Source organism: Petaurus breviceps, unplaced genomic scaffold (genome assembly GCF_028583685.1).
Source record: "Petaurus breviceps papuanus isolate PSGF00001 unplaced genomic scaffold, PetGlider_PUasm1.0 90734, whole genome shotgun sequence".
Taxonomy (NCBI): domain Eukaryota; kingdom Metazoa; phylum Chordata; class Mammalia; order Diprotodontia; family Petauridae; genus Petaurus; species Petaurus breviceps.
In genome coordinates this window covers 5,384,866-5,402,035 of record NW_027187327.1, presented here as the reverse complement: position 1 = coordinate 5,402,035, position 17,170 = coordinate 5,384,866, and the positions used below count along the sequence as shown (strand labels likewise).

Here is a 17,170-nt window from a genome sequence, read left to right as displayed (position 1 = left end):
AAGTTTGCTTGGAGATCTTATGTCTATAAAAGATAAAGATACTTCATGAACCATTTTTTTTTTCTTTTTGGAGGGCAATTGGGGTTAAGTGACTTGCTGTAATGTAATGCCAAAAGAAGGCAACTTCCCAGGTTCAAAATACCAGCATAGGTGCTCTCTATTTTATTTAGTGACAAACCAAGAACAGAGAAGATCAAAACATGACATCATTCAAAGTACAGCATTTACTAAGCGTGATTAAATAATCTCCAAGTACTACCCCACCCCAGGACCTTCCAATCATTCAATCAATTACAAAGTCTCTGTTCTAAATACTTCTCCACCCCTAGGCTATACCTTAATTAAGTCCACCACAAAGCCCCTCTTCTCAAATGGAGATTAGTTTCCAAACATAAGGTCAAAAGTTCCCCACCCCTAGGATCACAATTGAATCTACCCCAGAGTTACATCAAGTTTAAACACAGCACTTAATACCCAAATGGAGGTCTTTTCTTCATCTTGACACGAGGCAAGTTCTCAGCAATCTTAGTTCCTGGGGAGACAAGGCTTAGCAAGGCCATAAGATACATTGCCAGTCCCTTCATGAATTTATCCTCTGTCTGTAGAACAGTCCTAGAACCCCTGAACACATTATCAAAGCCCTCTCCCAGGATTTCTGTAAACATACAACAAGAAAATCCTTCTTCAGGGCTTCTGAACCAACAGAAAGGCTCCCAGACCCCTGCAACAACAGCACTGTCCTTCACCAGTGGACAGTATTCATTCTGTCTGCAGGACAGTCTCCAGACCCCTGCAACAACAGTACTGTCCCTCACCAGTGGACAGTATTCACTCTCTGTCTGCAGGACAGTCTCAGGCCTTCTTAACCAAATGCCAGGTTCCAGGACTTCTTCAACAGGACAGTCTTTCACCAGTGGACAAATCTGGCAAAATAACATCAAAACAGACAGACAAAGTACCAGCAAAACAGCCATGTCTCCCCAGTCCTTGGCAGCTCAGGGGGCAGGTCTCAAAAGTCCAGGGCAATTCAAAGCGGCCACCAGCAATCCTCTTAGTCTCTCTCTCTCTCTCCACGAGGTGCTGCTTCCAAAAAAGATCTTCCGCCTCTCTTGACTCTCCAAATCTACATCACCAGCTCCTCCCACTTCAGGACTTTCTTTTCACTTCAACAAGCCCATCCCACAGGTGGGATTAACAAACTCTGGGTTTTAATACAATCAATTTGAAAACCAAGCCAATACAGGGGAATCTTTAATTGCCATTACTATCACACTTGCCCAAAGTCACACAGCTAGTTTTTGTGTTAAGTGTCTGAGGAGGGATCCAAACCCAGGTCCTCCTGACTTCAGGACTCTACTCACTGCACCACCTAGCCGCCCCTCATGAACCATTTTTTGAAGGTGATTCACATTATTCAGTTTCTGAATTAAACCCCCAAAATTTCAGTAACCCTGCAAGCATACCATTGATGAGGTATGATGAATGACACAGGCTTACAGACTTAAAGAACTTCCTGTAACTCTACTGGCAGAGAAAGTGGAAACACAGTAATAGCCACACACACAGAGACGGGCAGAGCTGCAGTGCAGTTATAGTAGTGATTGAAGATGGTATGTGGGCAACAGGGTGCTTCCTCTTGGAGGGCAGAACTGTGGCATCCAGGGGGTGTGCATGGAATCAGCAACCTTGACCCCATTCATAAAACCCAGTCTCCACTGGAGAAAATGCCAGAGTATATATACTGTAGGCGTCCTGTGTCAATTGTACTATTTCTTTAGAAACCCCACTTAATAAGTGAAAGTCATGTGAACATAAGGGCAGCTAGGTGGTACAGTAGATAGAGTGCCAGTCTTGAAGTCAGGAAGATTCACCTTCCTGAGTTCAAATGTGGCCTCAAACACTTACCAGCTTGTGTGACTCTGGGCAAGTCACTTAACCATTTGCTTCAGTTTCTTCATCCATAAAATGAGCTAGAGAAGGAGATGGCAAACCACTCCAGTATCTTTGCCAAGAAAACTCTACAAGGAGTCATCAACAATTGGACGTGAGTGAAACAACTGAACAACACGAACATAGGAGGAAGCTTTCAAGATTATAGAGATCAAGAATCTCTTAAAATTATAATTTTAATTGATACTGTCACAGCTAGAATACCAACGTCACAACATTTTTAACCAGTGGAAAAATACTGTTAACTAAGAGATACCTAAGGGAAGGTAGAAACAAATTCTCATTTTTTGCTTGAGCTACATGTATTTAGAAAACATTCCCTTTACTTTACCCTGCACTTTGACACACAAACCATGAGCAGCTGCTATTTCTGACTGTTTTATAGAAATTAAATGCTACTCTCTGGAAAATGGTATTGAGTAAGTCAATATCTACACAAATTCTGATTAGTTAAAATGGAACTTTTAATACTAAAAATGAACTAACACCTGAAAAAGAGCTCACCACTAAAAGCACTATATGTGCCCCACAAATGAGGATTGCCCTGAACAAATTGTGATACGTTAATATAATAGAATATTATTACTCCATAAGAAGCAATAAATATGAAGATTTCAAAGGTATAAAAAGACTTAAATGAGTGGTGTATAGTGAAGAACGTAAGCCAAAAGTACAGTGTCAACATTGACTAAACAATGAAGTGAATGAAGAGGACAAGAAAAGACAAGAAAACTCCAGTCAAACAGAATGGATAATGACAGTATGAAATTGTTTTTAAAAAAAATACATATCCTTCCTTTTAACACACTAAACTACAAAAGAAGAAAGTGGTTGCAATTAAGTAATTTTGTTTAGTTATTTTGGGGAAAATGTGTTTTTCCAGGAAGGAGATGTTTAGATGTTTGTTGGGATGTGTCTGTATATGCACATGTAGTATACACACATACATGTATATATACAGACACACATTGTGTTTTGACAAAACCAGGAAGAGATATGTTTGTGTATACATATACATATATATGTGTGTATACAGATGTATTTTGTTTTGACACAGCACACATATCTCCAGTTTTGTCAAAACAATGGGTATACATGTGTATATGAATATATACACATGTATGTGTGTATAGACAGACACGTTTTGTTTTGACACAGCCACAGACATATCCAAACAAATATGTAAACACCTCCTTCATAAGAAAGAAGACATAAAGATAGATATAATATATACATTTTGTTTTTATACAGCATGTATACATGTACATATGTGCGTATAATTTTAAGCCACTACTACTCTGATACAATATGTTCAAGGCATGGAGGTGCTAACCCAGTGTTCTCAAAGGCTGTGTAATTGAGCTCAAATTCTGTTTGGTCTTGTGACACTAACAAGATTTCAAATACAAACCAGGAAATGAAAAAGCCTATTGTTTGAACACCCAGAGTAGCTAAATTCTTAGAGGTACACTGCCAAATGGAGACAGAGTGAGGAGTTTTTCAACCCCAGCAATAATCAAAGACCATCAACTGCTAAGTTATGTAAAAGTTGTTATCTGTGTGGGTGAAAAGACAACCCATGTCAATGAAACTGAAGTATCAAAATATTCAAGTTAATAAAGTATAAATTATATGAATATAAACCAAAATCTGGCTTATATAATATCTGAATGTAGCCTACAATTACTTATATTATTTTAATGATGGTAGGGAAATAGCATACCATAGGACTTGGGAATGGAGAGGGAAAACTGAAACCAAAATAATGAAGTTTAAAGAGCCAGTGAAATTATTTTTTAATTGACTTGAAATCGTTAACTTAGGTAGTAATTTTCACGGAACTATTTTGTATAATCGTCTTTTAGTGTTATCCATATTTTTCCTTTTAACAATGGTTGTGCATCCTCTAACATTTGGGAACAACCTCTATTCAGAATACAAAATACAACACAGTGAACTGTTAGTCATGGTGGTGGACCTCGAGATGTCCACTTATATTGTTATCCTATTGACACTTCATTCTCTTCTTTTTTTGCTTTTCATGGCCCCAGAGCGCAGAATGAGTATTACTGAAAATTGCCAGAAGCAGATGTTAGCTTCCTAACCACCAGAAGGATTTCATTACCATTAGAGCTCTTCAAAAGTAGAGCGGACTAATTGAAGAGGCAATAGGTTCCCACTCACTGGAGGACTTCTACTAGGTGCTTTGCAAAGAGAATGTAGAAAGAATTCCTTTTGAGGTAGAGGTTGTACTATATGAACTTCACGGTTCCCTTCCATCTCTGAAATTCTTTGATTTTCTTTGGCTCCTTTTTATATTCCTCGCTCCAGATAAGCCTCCTACTAGGTTTCAGAATAGCTGATGAGAAACGAAGTTTCAGAATCACTGATGAAAAAAAGGGCATTTAAGGCTCTAAATGGTTACTTGTTGAACTGCCTGATTCAACTGATTTATTGGTTGACAAACCAATGTAAATCTATTTAAATTAATGCTAGCAAATATGTCCTACAGATTTGGGGAAAAGTCAAATGCCTGTTATTTCCAAAATTTTCATTTTTCTTTTCTAGGTATTCAATTTAACAAATATTTGTTGAATACCTATTCTTGTTGTTTGTGCAAGGCTAGACACTGGACATGCAAAGATGCCAAATGATAGTATCTACCCTCAAGAAACTTACAATCTACATGAAAAACACAGTGTACACACACATAAACCACAGATTCACCAAATCTCAGAATTGGAAGGAACTTCAAAGACCTGAACTTGGACTAGATTATTACTAACTTTTTTGGTTTTAAATCCTATGACAGTGTCATGGAGCAAAAAAAAGCTCTAGATCCAGGGGTGGGGATATTTCATATTTGGATTCAGTCAAAGGGCAAAACTTGAGGACCTATAGGGCCAAATATGGCCTCAAGGCCGCAGGTTCTCCACCCTTCCTTCTAGGAGAAGCTGAGGGATAAAAGGAAGAGATAAGAGAAGGCCTTCAAGGAAGAAATGGCACATGAACTGAGGTTTAAAGGAAAAGGATTCATTCAGACTTAGAACCCAGCTCTTCTCTTTTCTCTTTTTGTCAATTGGTAAACTCCTCTTTGCTCTCAACTATCAAATAGGACAAGATCTACTTTCATGGGCGATACTTGTAACTATTGAGTGAAGATTTCAAATTTAGGCTTTCAGATTTCAAATTAGTTGAATAGACTGACTTCTTTGTCCTTACTTATACAAAACAATGTCTAGGATCAGGCATAATGTGTATTCAACTGATAAAATTTGTGCTGTTACTTTCCTCAGAGGTCTTGATTCTATTCTACTATATTAATTCAAGACCTATGGTATCAGGGTGGAGGTATGAGGGGTCCTGTACAATGAATTCTGCTTTATCCCAGTTGTGAAAAGAGAATTTTACTATTTTTGCCATGCCTTTTATCACTACCACTGACATAGCTGTCCCTTAAACTAAATGGTGAGAATTCATTTTTTTTAAGCATTTGAGAATTTTCTTTGTTTAAAAGCACTGTGCTGGCAGAGCTAGGGTATGAACAAAGATGGATAACAGACTTGTATCTTTCAATTCCTTCCTATGTGAACTTACAGCCTAGGAGTAATCACTATGATATAAAGTAGAATGTGAAAATGCATTAACAGTTACAAAATGCTATGAAAATGGATCTTATTTACTATCTTAGTCAAGAATAAGTACCTCTTAGGGCAGCTAGGTGGTGCAGTGAATAGAACACCAGCCCTGGAGTCAGGAGGACCTGAGTTCAAATACAACCTCAGACACTTAACACATAAAAAAACTAGCCATGTGACCTTGGGCAAGTCACTTAACCCCAACTGCCCTATATTACCCCCTCAAAAAACAAAGTAAAAAAAAAAAATTATAAGTACCTCTATTTTTAATATGCTGCATTATTTACTTTAGTCTACATTAAGCCTATATGACATAGTTGGATGTTCAAAGAAAAGAAACAAGAAAAGAATTTTCCCAACATTTTCATTTTTATACTACCTCTCTTAGTCAAAATAATTGTCTTTTGATTATAAGGTTCAAGAATGTATATGTTTGAGAAAGACAGTCATCAGATTGAAATAGTAGTCTGTAATTATTTTCATTTTTATCTCAGAATAAACTTATTAGCATAATTAAGCCCTACCTCATCTTTTCTATCTGGTGCTTTAAATATGTGGTCCATGCATTCTGACCCAGGTATGACCATCTAAAATTGTTCCAATAGTCAATTAACCTGAAATGAAAATATTGTTTTAAGTTAGCATATAGTTGTCAAAGTAGGCATAGTAAAAAAAAAAAAAAAACCTTTTTGCAGGTTTTATGGAGTTAATGATTTCTTGGGTTAATGAAGTTAAACATAGGCTGGGGGGGAGGGGGCAGTCTATGAGTTGGAATAAAACTATTTTGTCTCAAAAATTTCTCTTACCTATTGAACAGAGGGAAGAAATTATTCAGGACAAGTATCATCCATAAGGACAGGGACAACCTTAACTAAACTTTCTATCCTTCCTACACACAGTAATTTTCTTCCTAAATGTTTAAATATATAAATTTTTTTCAATCTATAAAAATATATAGCCAACATGAGGAGAAAATTCAATAAAATGATATATTTGTTTAAAAGGGGGTTTTCCCAGAGATCAAATCCTAACATTCAAAATCTATGAGGAATTGGTGTTCATTTATAAGAGAAACATCCTGTCTACAATGGACATGAACAGTTTATGGAAGAGGGGATGTAAGTTGTAAATAACAACACAACAATATTCAGTTACACAAATAGGAAAATGTAAATTAAAACAACTTGGCAATATCACTTCCTAGCCATTATATTAGCAAAAGTAATTAAAAGTTCACAAAACAATCCTAGAGGGACAAAGGGAAACATACATTCATACTGCCATGAGAATTGAAAATTGGTATCGTATTTTTGGATAGCAAATTGACAGTACAGAATGAGAATTACTATATAAAACTGACCAGACCTTTTGACCTAGTTGTCTATAACTAGGAAATGTACTCTAGTTTTAATTACCTATACAAAGCATTTTCAACCATGTTATTATCTGTGTAGAAAACTGGAAGCATATGTTCAACAGCTGAGGAATGGCTGAATAAATTTATGTAACAGAAAAATATGTTATTGAAATGAGAAATAAGGAAAGACAAAATTTAGAGAAAGACAAAATTTAGGTAAGATATATCTGGTAGCATCATAGGACAAAAACACAAAGAAAAACTGAGAAGCTTTTCAAATTACTTGTGAGTTAAAGCATGTTTTTACTATAATTTTGAACACACTCATAATGAGGTTTTGCTATGTTAATAATAAAATTAGTTTTCTTACAACTTAAGAAGAGGGGCAGCTAGGTGGCACAGTGAATAGAGCACCAGCCCTGGAGTCAGGAGGACCTGAGTTCAAATACGGCCTCAGACACCTAATGCTTACTAGCCCTGTGACCTTGGGCAAGTCACTTAACCCCAATTGCCCCTCCAAAAAAAAAAAACTTAAGCAGAGCTAAAACACAGGGAAGTATACCAACATATGCAGGTATATGTAAAATCTGTGCAGGTAGATACCTGCAAGGAACAGCCACACAAATAGGAAAATGTAAATTAAAACAATTTGGTAATATCAATTCCTAGCTATTATATTGGCAAAAGTAATTAAAAGTGACAAAACAATGCTAGAGGGACAAAGGAACACTGTGAAGCTGATACTTTCAGACAAACTATTAAATTGAAACCTATTGCTACAATAATCGGAAAAGGTATGGTGGACTATAGGTTTCTTGGAAATAAGTTAAACAAGACAAGCTATATTTGCAAATTTTTTTAAATAACATACAGAAATGATTCATGCACAATAGGATTTAGTCAGAACAACAGCCGTGGTATCTGAAAAGTTAAATACTGCTGCATAATTTTGCCATAAATTTAAATGCATTATTAGGTTCTCTTAATAAATAAAAGATGACATTTAGGGGGGAAAATCTAAGTTATATGCATATAACTTTCATCTCCAAAGAGAAAAGACAGGGGTCATTTGAACAATCTGAATTATGGCGTAATTCCAACGTGTTCAAATGTATGAGGGAATACAGCTTATGCAGACTATTCATTCTACCCACCAAACTGTGTCCTGTCCTACCAAGTAAGGTCTTAGGTACTTATGGATATTTGTTTCATCAGAAAATTAAAATGTTTGTCCTTTTTAAAAGATTTTCTGCATTCCTCTGAGTTATTTCTTTTTTTTTTTGGAGGGGGGAGTGCAGGGCACTTGGGGTTAAGTGACTTGCCCAAGGTCACATGGGTAGTGAGTATTAAGTATCTGAGGAAGGATTTGAACTCAGGTCCTCCTGACTCCAGGGCTGGTGCTATATTCACTGTGCCACCTAGCTGCCCCTCTGAGTTATTTCTTGGAGACAACTTTTTTTCTATAAAGGAACCTATATCTAACTTTATTATTACACTACTAGGAAAAGAGGACCCATTATAAAAGAATTAAAACTTAAAAGATGACTTTTCTGAATGATTTTCCAAATCATTTCTTAAGTAAAACACCTATCTACTGGGCCAATAATGCACCCCTGAAATTCAGTGTTTGCTGCTTTTCTCCTTTCTGTGTGGATCAAAACAATGACATAATTCCATCTGTACCATTCCTGTCTTCCAACAGTCAGAAGAATTTAAAAGTCTTGTGTATCTGTATTTGACTTTGAAATGTGTTTTTATAGTTAGATTGCAACACAATTATATGAAGTTCTGGAATATGGCCATGATGTTTCAAAAAAAAAATGAATTCATACTTTGAAGATCAAGCTCAAGACTGCCTAGAAAATAGCAAGGTTTCCTTTATCCTCCCTCCCTGCCCAACTGTACTCAGTTCATAATTCCATGATGAGTATTTCTGTTGTTTCTTAAATTGATAATTAAGCATTGGCGACTTTTATGAAAAGAGATAGTAATGTCCAACAAGGAGGAGTAGTCTTCATAAGTCCTCTGGAATCATGGTTGACCATTGTGTTCCTTAGATTTCTTAAGTCTTTCAAAATTGTTTGTTTTTGCAAAGATGATGTTATATTGGAAATTGTTTTCCTGATTCTGCTCACTTCACTCTGAATCAGTTCATATGTCTTCCCAATTTTTCTCCGAAATAATTTTACAAAAATCCTATTACATTCATATTTCATAATTTAGTTTAGTATGACCTATGAAAAGTCCAAGAAAATGATTTCTGGATAATTAAAGACCATTTTTATTAATTATGGATAGCAAATAATTAATAAATTGTAGTCAGCAGCATTTTCAGAAACCAAAGACAAATCATGGGGGCCCTACTCAATGCTTATATACCTTTGGAGGGTGGCTGTTTCTGACAGAAATCAACTCTGGTTAACAATTAATGAGAAAATGAATATTATAATGAGAGGTATATTCTAATTAGGGGCTAGGGCACATGACTCTGATCCTGTCACTCTTGGACAAATAAATTATCTCTACACCCAGACTGCCTGACTACAGCACTCTAGACAAAATCTACCTAGTCTTTCCAGAGTAGAATACAAGGGGCCAGAATTCACCTAGATTAGATTCTCTTTGTAAGGGTTTCTAGTTGGGTGGGGCAAGAAGCAAGTACCCAGAGGCTTTGGGCAATCTCATCTATCAGTAACGCCCTTTCTAAGGACTGAGCTTTGAATGAGGAAATAGAAAGGAAAAAAACCCTGGATCTACCCAATGTTAATTTGTTATTAATATAAGAGAACAATAATCATTTCTCTCATCATTGATAACCTAATTAATCACTACCCCCTTAGTTTTCTAGGTTTTTGCTACTTCATAAAGGCCTGCTATAATAATTTTGTACATGTAGGAGGTTGTCTTTCTTTGATTTCTTTAGGGTATAGGCCTAGCAATAGTATCTCTCGGTCAAAGGACAATATCCTAAACTCTCCCCAATGGTACTCTGGTTTTTCTTAAAAGATATTAAGATTTTCTTCAAAATTTGGTTAGCTCAGAACACTAAAGGTTCAAACTGTTGGTATCACTTCCTCATCACCTGAGTATAAAGTAATCATCAAAAACTTCAGGGACACTCCAAAGTTTTACAGGTGGATCACAATGGGTAATTTAGAGGCAAGAGAGCTTTGCTAAGCTGAATGAACTTGATATGAATGAATGAACCTCAGTTCCTATCCTTATCAAGTATCCTTCTATGGCTAAATAAATCTCTTTTAATTAACTGTTTAATGATATATGAATGTTTCATTTTGTTTCAATATTGAACCTAAAGTACCCTCAGTCCATCCACGCTTAGAACAGGTAGGCACAATAAAACTATTACACTATGCTTTGTTGAGGGCTGTTTCTGGATGATTCAAAAGGCAGACTATATAGAATTTGTATTTTTTAATTACAAAATGGTTTTGTGACCATCTGAATACCATTTTAGGTCTATGTTAAATATAGTATGAAACTCCAAAGTAAATATAATACCAAAAGTTAATTACTTTCCTGGAACATACAAACTGTGTCTTACTTTCCCTTTCAGAAAGATATAGTTCTCCTTTGGTAAGATAAAGTTAAGTTTTCTTTTGGGATATCTTTTGGTATATCTTGGGATACCTTTGTACTATATTGTGGGCTACACTGTGCGGCATACATTGTAAGGTATACACATTCATTTTCAAAGTTAATATTTTACTGGGGAAATAAATGCAAGTTTGCTATTAAGAAGGAATAATGGCAGCCTGTAAGTATTTCTTGTCAAGTAAATTGCAAGACAACCTTTTTTAAAGCTGATTTGAGAGTTGGTTACAAATAACATGTACAGAAAACTGGTGGGTATTTTTCTAATATTAAAGAAAAAGAAAGCCTAATGACAAAAAGAGAATAAAGAATGTCACCTTTCTGTTACTTGAAGGCTTTGAGTAGAATCAGCTCTATACCACTGAGAAAGTAAATATTGAGCTGGAAATGCAGCTACAAGAACACAGAGTTGTATAATCATAATGGCATTGATGGTGGGCATCTCCACAGTGACACTTCCTCCAAGTTGCTCTTCTTAGCCAGCCTGACAAAGAAAAAGATGAAAAATTGTTTACCAGTCTGTATGGGACAGGTAAAAGTGTGGTTTCTCAGAGACTGTTTGTTATAGTAAGTAGGTCCTTAGGCCTTAGGCCTAAGTTTCCATTTTTCTAGAAATTATGTGATTTTGAAACTTTAAAAATCTTTCTATATAGTTGCCCTATTCTAGTCAGCCACACCCCCCTTCACCTAGCTTGCCATAAAAGAGTTAAGTTTCTACAGACCTGCAAGAATTGCTGAACAAGACTACTGATGAGAGGGAGACAGGCAGTAAACTTGGGAAGAAGCTCAGACCCTGGTTCTCAGACTAAAACTCCTAGATAATACTAAAAATAATGAAGAATGGAAAGGAGCTGTCAGCAGCAGGTGGATTTGACCAATCAAGGAACAGACAGTAGCCTTGGGGCACTCAAGTCCCGATAAGAATGTGTCTAGGGTAAGACTGAAGGGGGTTCAGTATTCTAAGATTGTTACTGTGCCTGCATAACTTCACATATTATGTATATTATCCAACAAGATTAGAGCCTCATTAGTAATAATTATGTTAATATTTGTAACCTTTTTCTTATTTAACCCAGCTTTAGCTTCTGTACAGCAGTCTCCTCTCCTGGGCATTGTTCCAGTGACTGGACCACCCACTTCTCATGAGATTCTAATAAAACTTCCTTTCTTCACTTTGAGGTCTCCAAGTAGTCAGTTTGGGATAGGGTCTTTGTGCCCCACACAGTTGGGGGCTCGTCCAGGATCATGTAACTCGGTGGGAAACGACCACCACCCCTATTTGGAGGAAGGCGCCCATGGGACATTTTGTTCCTGTGATCTCCAAAGCAGGGTGGTCTTTCTCCTCTCTGCCGAGCAAAGTGCCCAAAGCAGAGAACCTCAGTGAAAGGGAAGATGGGGAAAGTGTAAGTGATGGATCCAAAGCTCCATGAATGGTGAGTTGATGAGCTCAGCAGTTGGAGAACTATGCTAGCATAGCCTGCAGGTAAGAGAGTACCAAGTCAACCTCAAGAGTCTGGGAGCCCATTGGCTGGGTCGAGGGAGACCCGAGAGGAAGAGCCTCTCAAATTTGTGTAGAGAGAAAGACTTCAGGCTCCAAGGGAAGGACTCATTGAGAGTGCTGTTGGGTGACTGCAGGCAGGCAGGTGACCTCCTGCTGGAGGGAGAGAGGACAGTAAGTGCCTCTCCCATGAGAATGGGAAAAACGCAGTCCAAACCCCAAGGAAATTTGGAGAGATATCAGGAAGTGCCGGCTAATAGTTTAGATTACAAAATTGGAATGAATTGCCAAAATATAAAGGGAAGGAAAAAAAAAATGAATGATCAAGTGAAACTGGCTTGTATATTTGTTCTTTGTGTTTCTGTGTAAAATGTCTGTCTGTGTAATTAACAGCCTCTTTGTGTTCAAGGGCAGGAAGAAAGGATGGGCCACTTTCCCCCTACACCTGGGGATCTGCGCCTAGGTTATCTTAAAGCAAGTCTTACCTGGCCTCCATTAGATCTGGAGGCTAAGTGAATATGTGATTTGTGCCTAGGATTTCTGACAGTCCTCTGTGAGTTTTTGGAACTTCCCTGTCAGTTTCTCTATCTGTTCTGTTTTTGTGTTGCTGCAGCTGGACTGCTGGACATTTCTTTGGAATGCTATTATCTCTTTCCCTCCTCCTCCCTTCCCCCGCAGCTGAATGCAGGCTGGAGAGAGAGAGAAAGAGAGGCAAATATTGTCTTGTTTAGGTTATATGATGGTAAACGCAAGTCAAAGAATGTAGGAGAAGTGTCACGTCGAAATTAGGAAGAAATAAGGTATGTGTGGTTTTAAAGGGGCTTTAATCAAAGTCCAACAGAATGATGAGTAGAAAAGAAAGTTTAAGCACGTAGCACAGGAAGGAGCATGGGTAGGAAGTTAAGATAGGCATAAGTTATTTGGTATTGGAAAGTGTGAACAGAAGTTTTAAGATTTTTTTTAAAAGTTTGAAAATCTCCTTCTCTTCATTCCACTCTGGCCAAGTGGAGAGAGGAGAGGGCGATAAGAAAGGGAGGGAATCTTTTCCACTCAGATCAAAGAGGCAGGCAGATGATCATTTAACTATTTCCTGCCTCATCCAAAAGAGGAAAGTTTTGTGTATCAGAATGCAACTGAAAGGCAACTGAATGCATTCTGGTCATTTTTGAAGAGTGTCACTCCTGATTCAATGCTAAAGATAAATAGTATTTGGCACTAAGGGCAAATTAGGAAAATACATAGATCTGTAAAAGAGACACCTCAGGGGTGAAGCTTTGAGCTTTCCACTACAGCAGGGGACGCCAGGGTCCCACTCACTTGACTGGCAGATTCAAAGCTCTCACTTTCAAAGAAGTTTCTAAGGAGTGAACACATAAATGAAATTTATGGGAGTGAAAGTTAGAACAGCCAAAAACATTTGAGCAGATTTTGTTAAAGCCTCTCCCACCAGATCAGATTAAGGAGAGAGAGTGCTGAAGAATAGTAGAGAATTTGAGTTACCCTCCCCCACTTGAAAGCTATATCGAGGGGCCCTACTGGCAACAGCCCTGGGGCCCTGGGTATCCTAAAAAGCCCCCACCTCTAGGCATGCAGATGACCCCCTCCCTCCTTTCAAACCCCTGGATTCCCAACCAGATTCTGCAACTGTGGGGAGAGGAGAAAAGCCTCTGCCCTTGGTAAGGCTAATTTCCTATCAATTTTTGTATGTGATGATTTGGAAATGCAATTAATGTCAATGTGTTGTTATGGTGTCTCTAGATTGTAAAATCCTCTTGTACTATAAAAATTGAGTGACCACTGTGAGCCAGAAATGGTGTTAGATAAAGCAGTTTTCAATCTGAATTTTGTTGAAACTAAAAGATGGGGAAAAAGTTGTGTAAAACCAGCTATGTTACTTTATCAATTCTGTTAACCCTATTTTATAATGTTTATTTCATTTGAATTGGATTTTTATGTTATAAAATCTGATAATTTAAAACTGTTAAATTTGGGATAAAAACAGGTAATAGTAGTAATAATAAACTTTTTGGAAGATATGAATGTGAATGGGTAATTGGAATAGAACGAAAAGAAATAAATTTGTGGATATATATATATATATATATATATATATATATTTCCTTTCTGAGGACCAAGTGTATTAGAACTTTGAAATATATGGTTACATGATCAAAAGGTACATATTATTATTTGGCATTAAGAAAGTGATTCACTGTATGTCCCCCTTCCCCCCCCCGAAAGTTTTATTTACCTTAGTTTACTGTTCAGTAAGGGGATGGTGGTGGAATCCACGTCCTAGGGATTTTTATGGGACTGATATAATTGTAAAGGTGCTTGGTACAATGCCTGGTACAAAACAACAGTGTTATTTGAATGTAAACTGTGTAAGCTAAAAATTAATTGTTTCATGTTTGTTAATCTTATGTGGAATTTTCTTTAAGTGTGAATTTTATGCCAATGGTAATGGGATGAATGATTTTCTGTGCAAAGCAATTTGGAAATGACTAAATTAAGATCACCAGATTGGTAATTACTTGATTTTGGTTTCAAAGTCTAAATTTAGGTACATGATACTTATTTATGATATTGTTACAGGTTAACAGTTGTATTAAAAGAAAGTTTCAGTTAAGATTGTTTAAATTTGTAAGATTGTTAACCGAGCTATTTGGAGTTATTGCATAAATCAAGTATTTACAAAAGTATGCTCGTGAAAGGTAATTATGTGAAGAAAAGACCTGTTAAACCTCCCTGTATAAATTTTGTTAATTATTTGGGAAAGATTTTATGACCAGAAAATTTTGGAATTGTATAGTAGTTAATGATATCAGGATAAACTATTTTTGAAAAAGGGAAATATCCTTGTGAAGAAATGTTTTATAAGATCTTTGGCATGAGATGATGGGGAACAGATTAGCAGACAAGAAAGTTAAGGAGGCTGCCCTGTCCATAGAATCTACGAAGAGGGATGTGTTGAATCCCCAAGTCCCTAAGACAAAGGCAATACTTGTGTTCATAGAAGCTGAAAGGGAAAATTTAATTAAGTTTGGGAAGACTGAAATTGAGCAAGGCTATTGGTTGTTGCTTGATGGGAGAGAAATGGTCAATCAACAAATCTGTGAAGTGTCTTATATGCAAGGAAGTAAACAAAAGGGTATTAATAAAGCGGTGTGAGTCTCCTGGCAGAAAAGTTAGGAAAGACAGACCCCGAGATTTGGAGAGTGGTGTTTATGGGTTCCAGAATAGTGAAGTAGTTTCAGAAGTTTTATGGGAAAGACTGACAACAAGATGAGAGACAAGGAAAATTTTATAATCCAGGATGGGGAAGCAATCTTATTAGTCCTGGGAAAGGAAGCAGGGAGAGAGGGACAGCAGGTAGAGAAGTCTGCCCATTAGTGTATTGAATCATTATCCCATGGACTGAGATTGGGATTATAAAGTTACTGTAGAAAAGTTATATCTGTGTATGTGTAATGGGGTCCCAGTGTATTTCAAAGTATAATTGGGTATTAATGCAATTGACTGAAATAATTGCTGGGATTAAATCAGAGACATTTTTTTAGTTGAAAGAAAAGAAATTTTAGTGTGGGGTGAAACTAAGCATAGTTATAAGAAGATAGGGAAGCTTGGGAAGTAGATGCAAATCAGTTAGAGCAATAATTTATAATCCTGATGAAAAATTTGATTTTTATGAACACGAATAAATATAGAAATGAATACAGGTTATTTGAGGCTCACTTTAGAGATGTTCCTTAACTAATGTGAGATTATAATCATATCTTAAACGGAATGTTGGAACTTGTTATTTGATGGGACTGTTAATTGACTATTCCTCTGAGTCTTATGGATATTGAGAAAGGCTATCCAAGCTATCTGAGTCACCGATCCATGATGCCAGATGAGGTACAGATATGGAAGGCCTGTGAAGTATGGGCATGGAAGGTTGGGAGAACGACTGTTCCACATGAGCTGCGGTAGGATTCTCCTGACTCGACCCTCCCAGTGACACCTGGCAGACTCTGAGCTTCGCTCAATGCAGATTGCAGCTTGGTATACATTTTGCCTGGAATTGACATTCTGAAGTTGGGAAAACATGGCCCCCTCATTACAGTTTTGTCCTTATTCTTGGTGGCAAGTTTCAATAATCAAAAGTTTTGAAAACAACACAAATCTATTAAATACTTGATTCTGGAACATCTTAAGTTACTATAAGATAAAGCTATTAGGCTTAGGATTTAACATAGGTATTCCTATATAAGTCAGGGTCCTTTAGTTCTTTGTAATGATGTGAGGACAAGAAGGTCAAGGGTTTGTGGGAATATTATTCTGTTAGTTAGTATCACACTTGTCTCACCTTTCTCATAATTAGTTAATATTAAAAGGAGGATAGTTTTTGTACTTGGTAAATATTTTAATTGTTAGTATAATGTGAATCCCTTAGTGAAATCTCATCTTCCTGGGGGAGGAATTGATAATGGATTAATGCAAAAATATAGGAAACTAGTTTTAATGTGTGATCATGACAATGGACCAAGACTCCAATTTTAATTTTGTAAGAATGATAAGGATTCAGGACGGGTAATTTAAATTGGTTCTAAGGTTCCTTTTGTAGGAAAGTGAATGAAAGAAAGCAGAAGAAAAGAACCTGGAATGCGATGCTGAGGACGGATGGATGGAAAACAACCAGAGGACTCCCATGAGATGGTGTAACCCCCGCCAGACAACAGTGTGAAAAGAGACTTTTGGACTTTGAAAGGGACAATTATTTGTTAGTTACATTTATTCCTGTATGTATTCCATGCATGATCATACTAGTCTAAAACATTGTTCAAGATGTTATTACTAAAATGATAAGATTTGACACAAAACCTCTGGAAGAGATCAGGTTGATGGTGTTATGGAATAAAGGATGGGTACCTATACCCACAATTACTCAAGATAAAGTGGGACCAACCAGAGACTTAGAAAGCCAATGTGAGGCCATGCTCAAGATGTTTGAAGAAAAAGAGTGTGAAAGAATGTTAAATTGTTTTAGTGAGAAACCACAGTAGGCTAAAAGAGAGGAGGGACTGTATGGGACAGGTAAAAGTGTGGTTTCTCAGAGACTGTTTGTTATAG

At 36.9% G+C, this 17,170-nt stretch overlaps 1 protein-coding gene across 4 annotated transcripts in view; it reads right to left on the bottom strand.

Moving 5' to 3' along the window:
- The window catches only part of LOC138145354 (F-box only protein 21-like), a 31,863-nt gene that overhangs the window by 10,675 nt on the left and 4,018 nt on the right, over positions 1–17,170 (bottom strand). For 3 of the 4 annotated variants that reach the window (XM_069066984.1, XM_069066982.1, XM_069066983.1), the window contains 2 exons: positions 10,875–11,041; positions 6,113–6,202 (listed from right to left, as the gene is read on the bottom strand). In XM_069066984.1, coding sequence (XP_068923085.1) covers positions 6,113–6,202; positions 10,875–10,999 — 215 coding nt within the window. In that variant the 5' untranslated portion in view covers positions 11,000–11,041. The remainder of the gene's footprint in view (positions 1–6,112; positions 6,203–10,874; positions 11,042–17,170) is intronic. The other variant, XM_069066985.1, reaches the window with a different exon arrangement.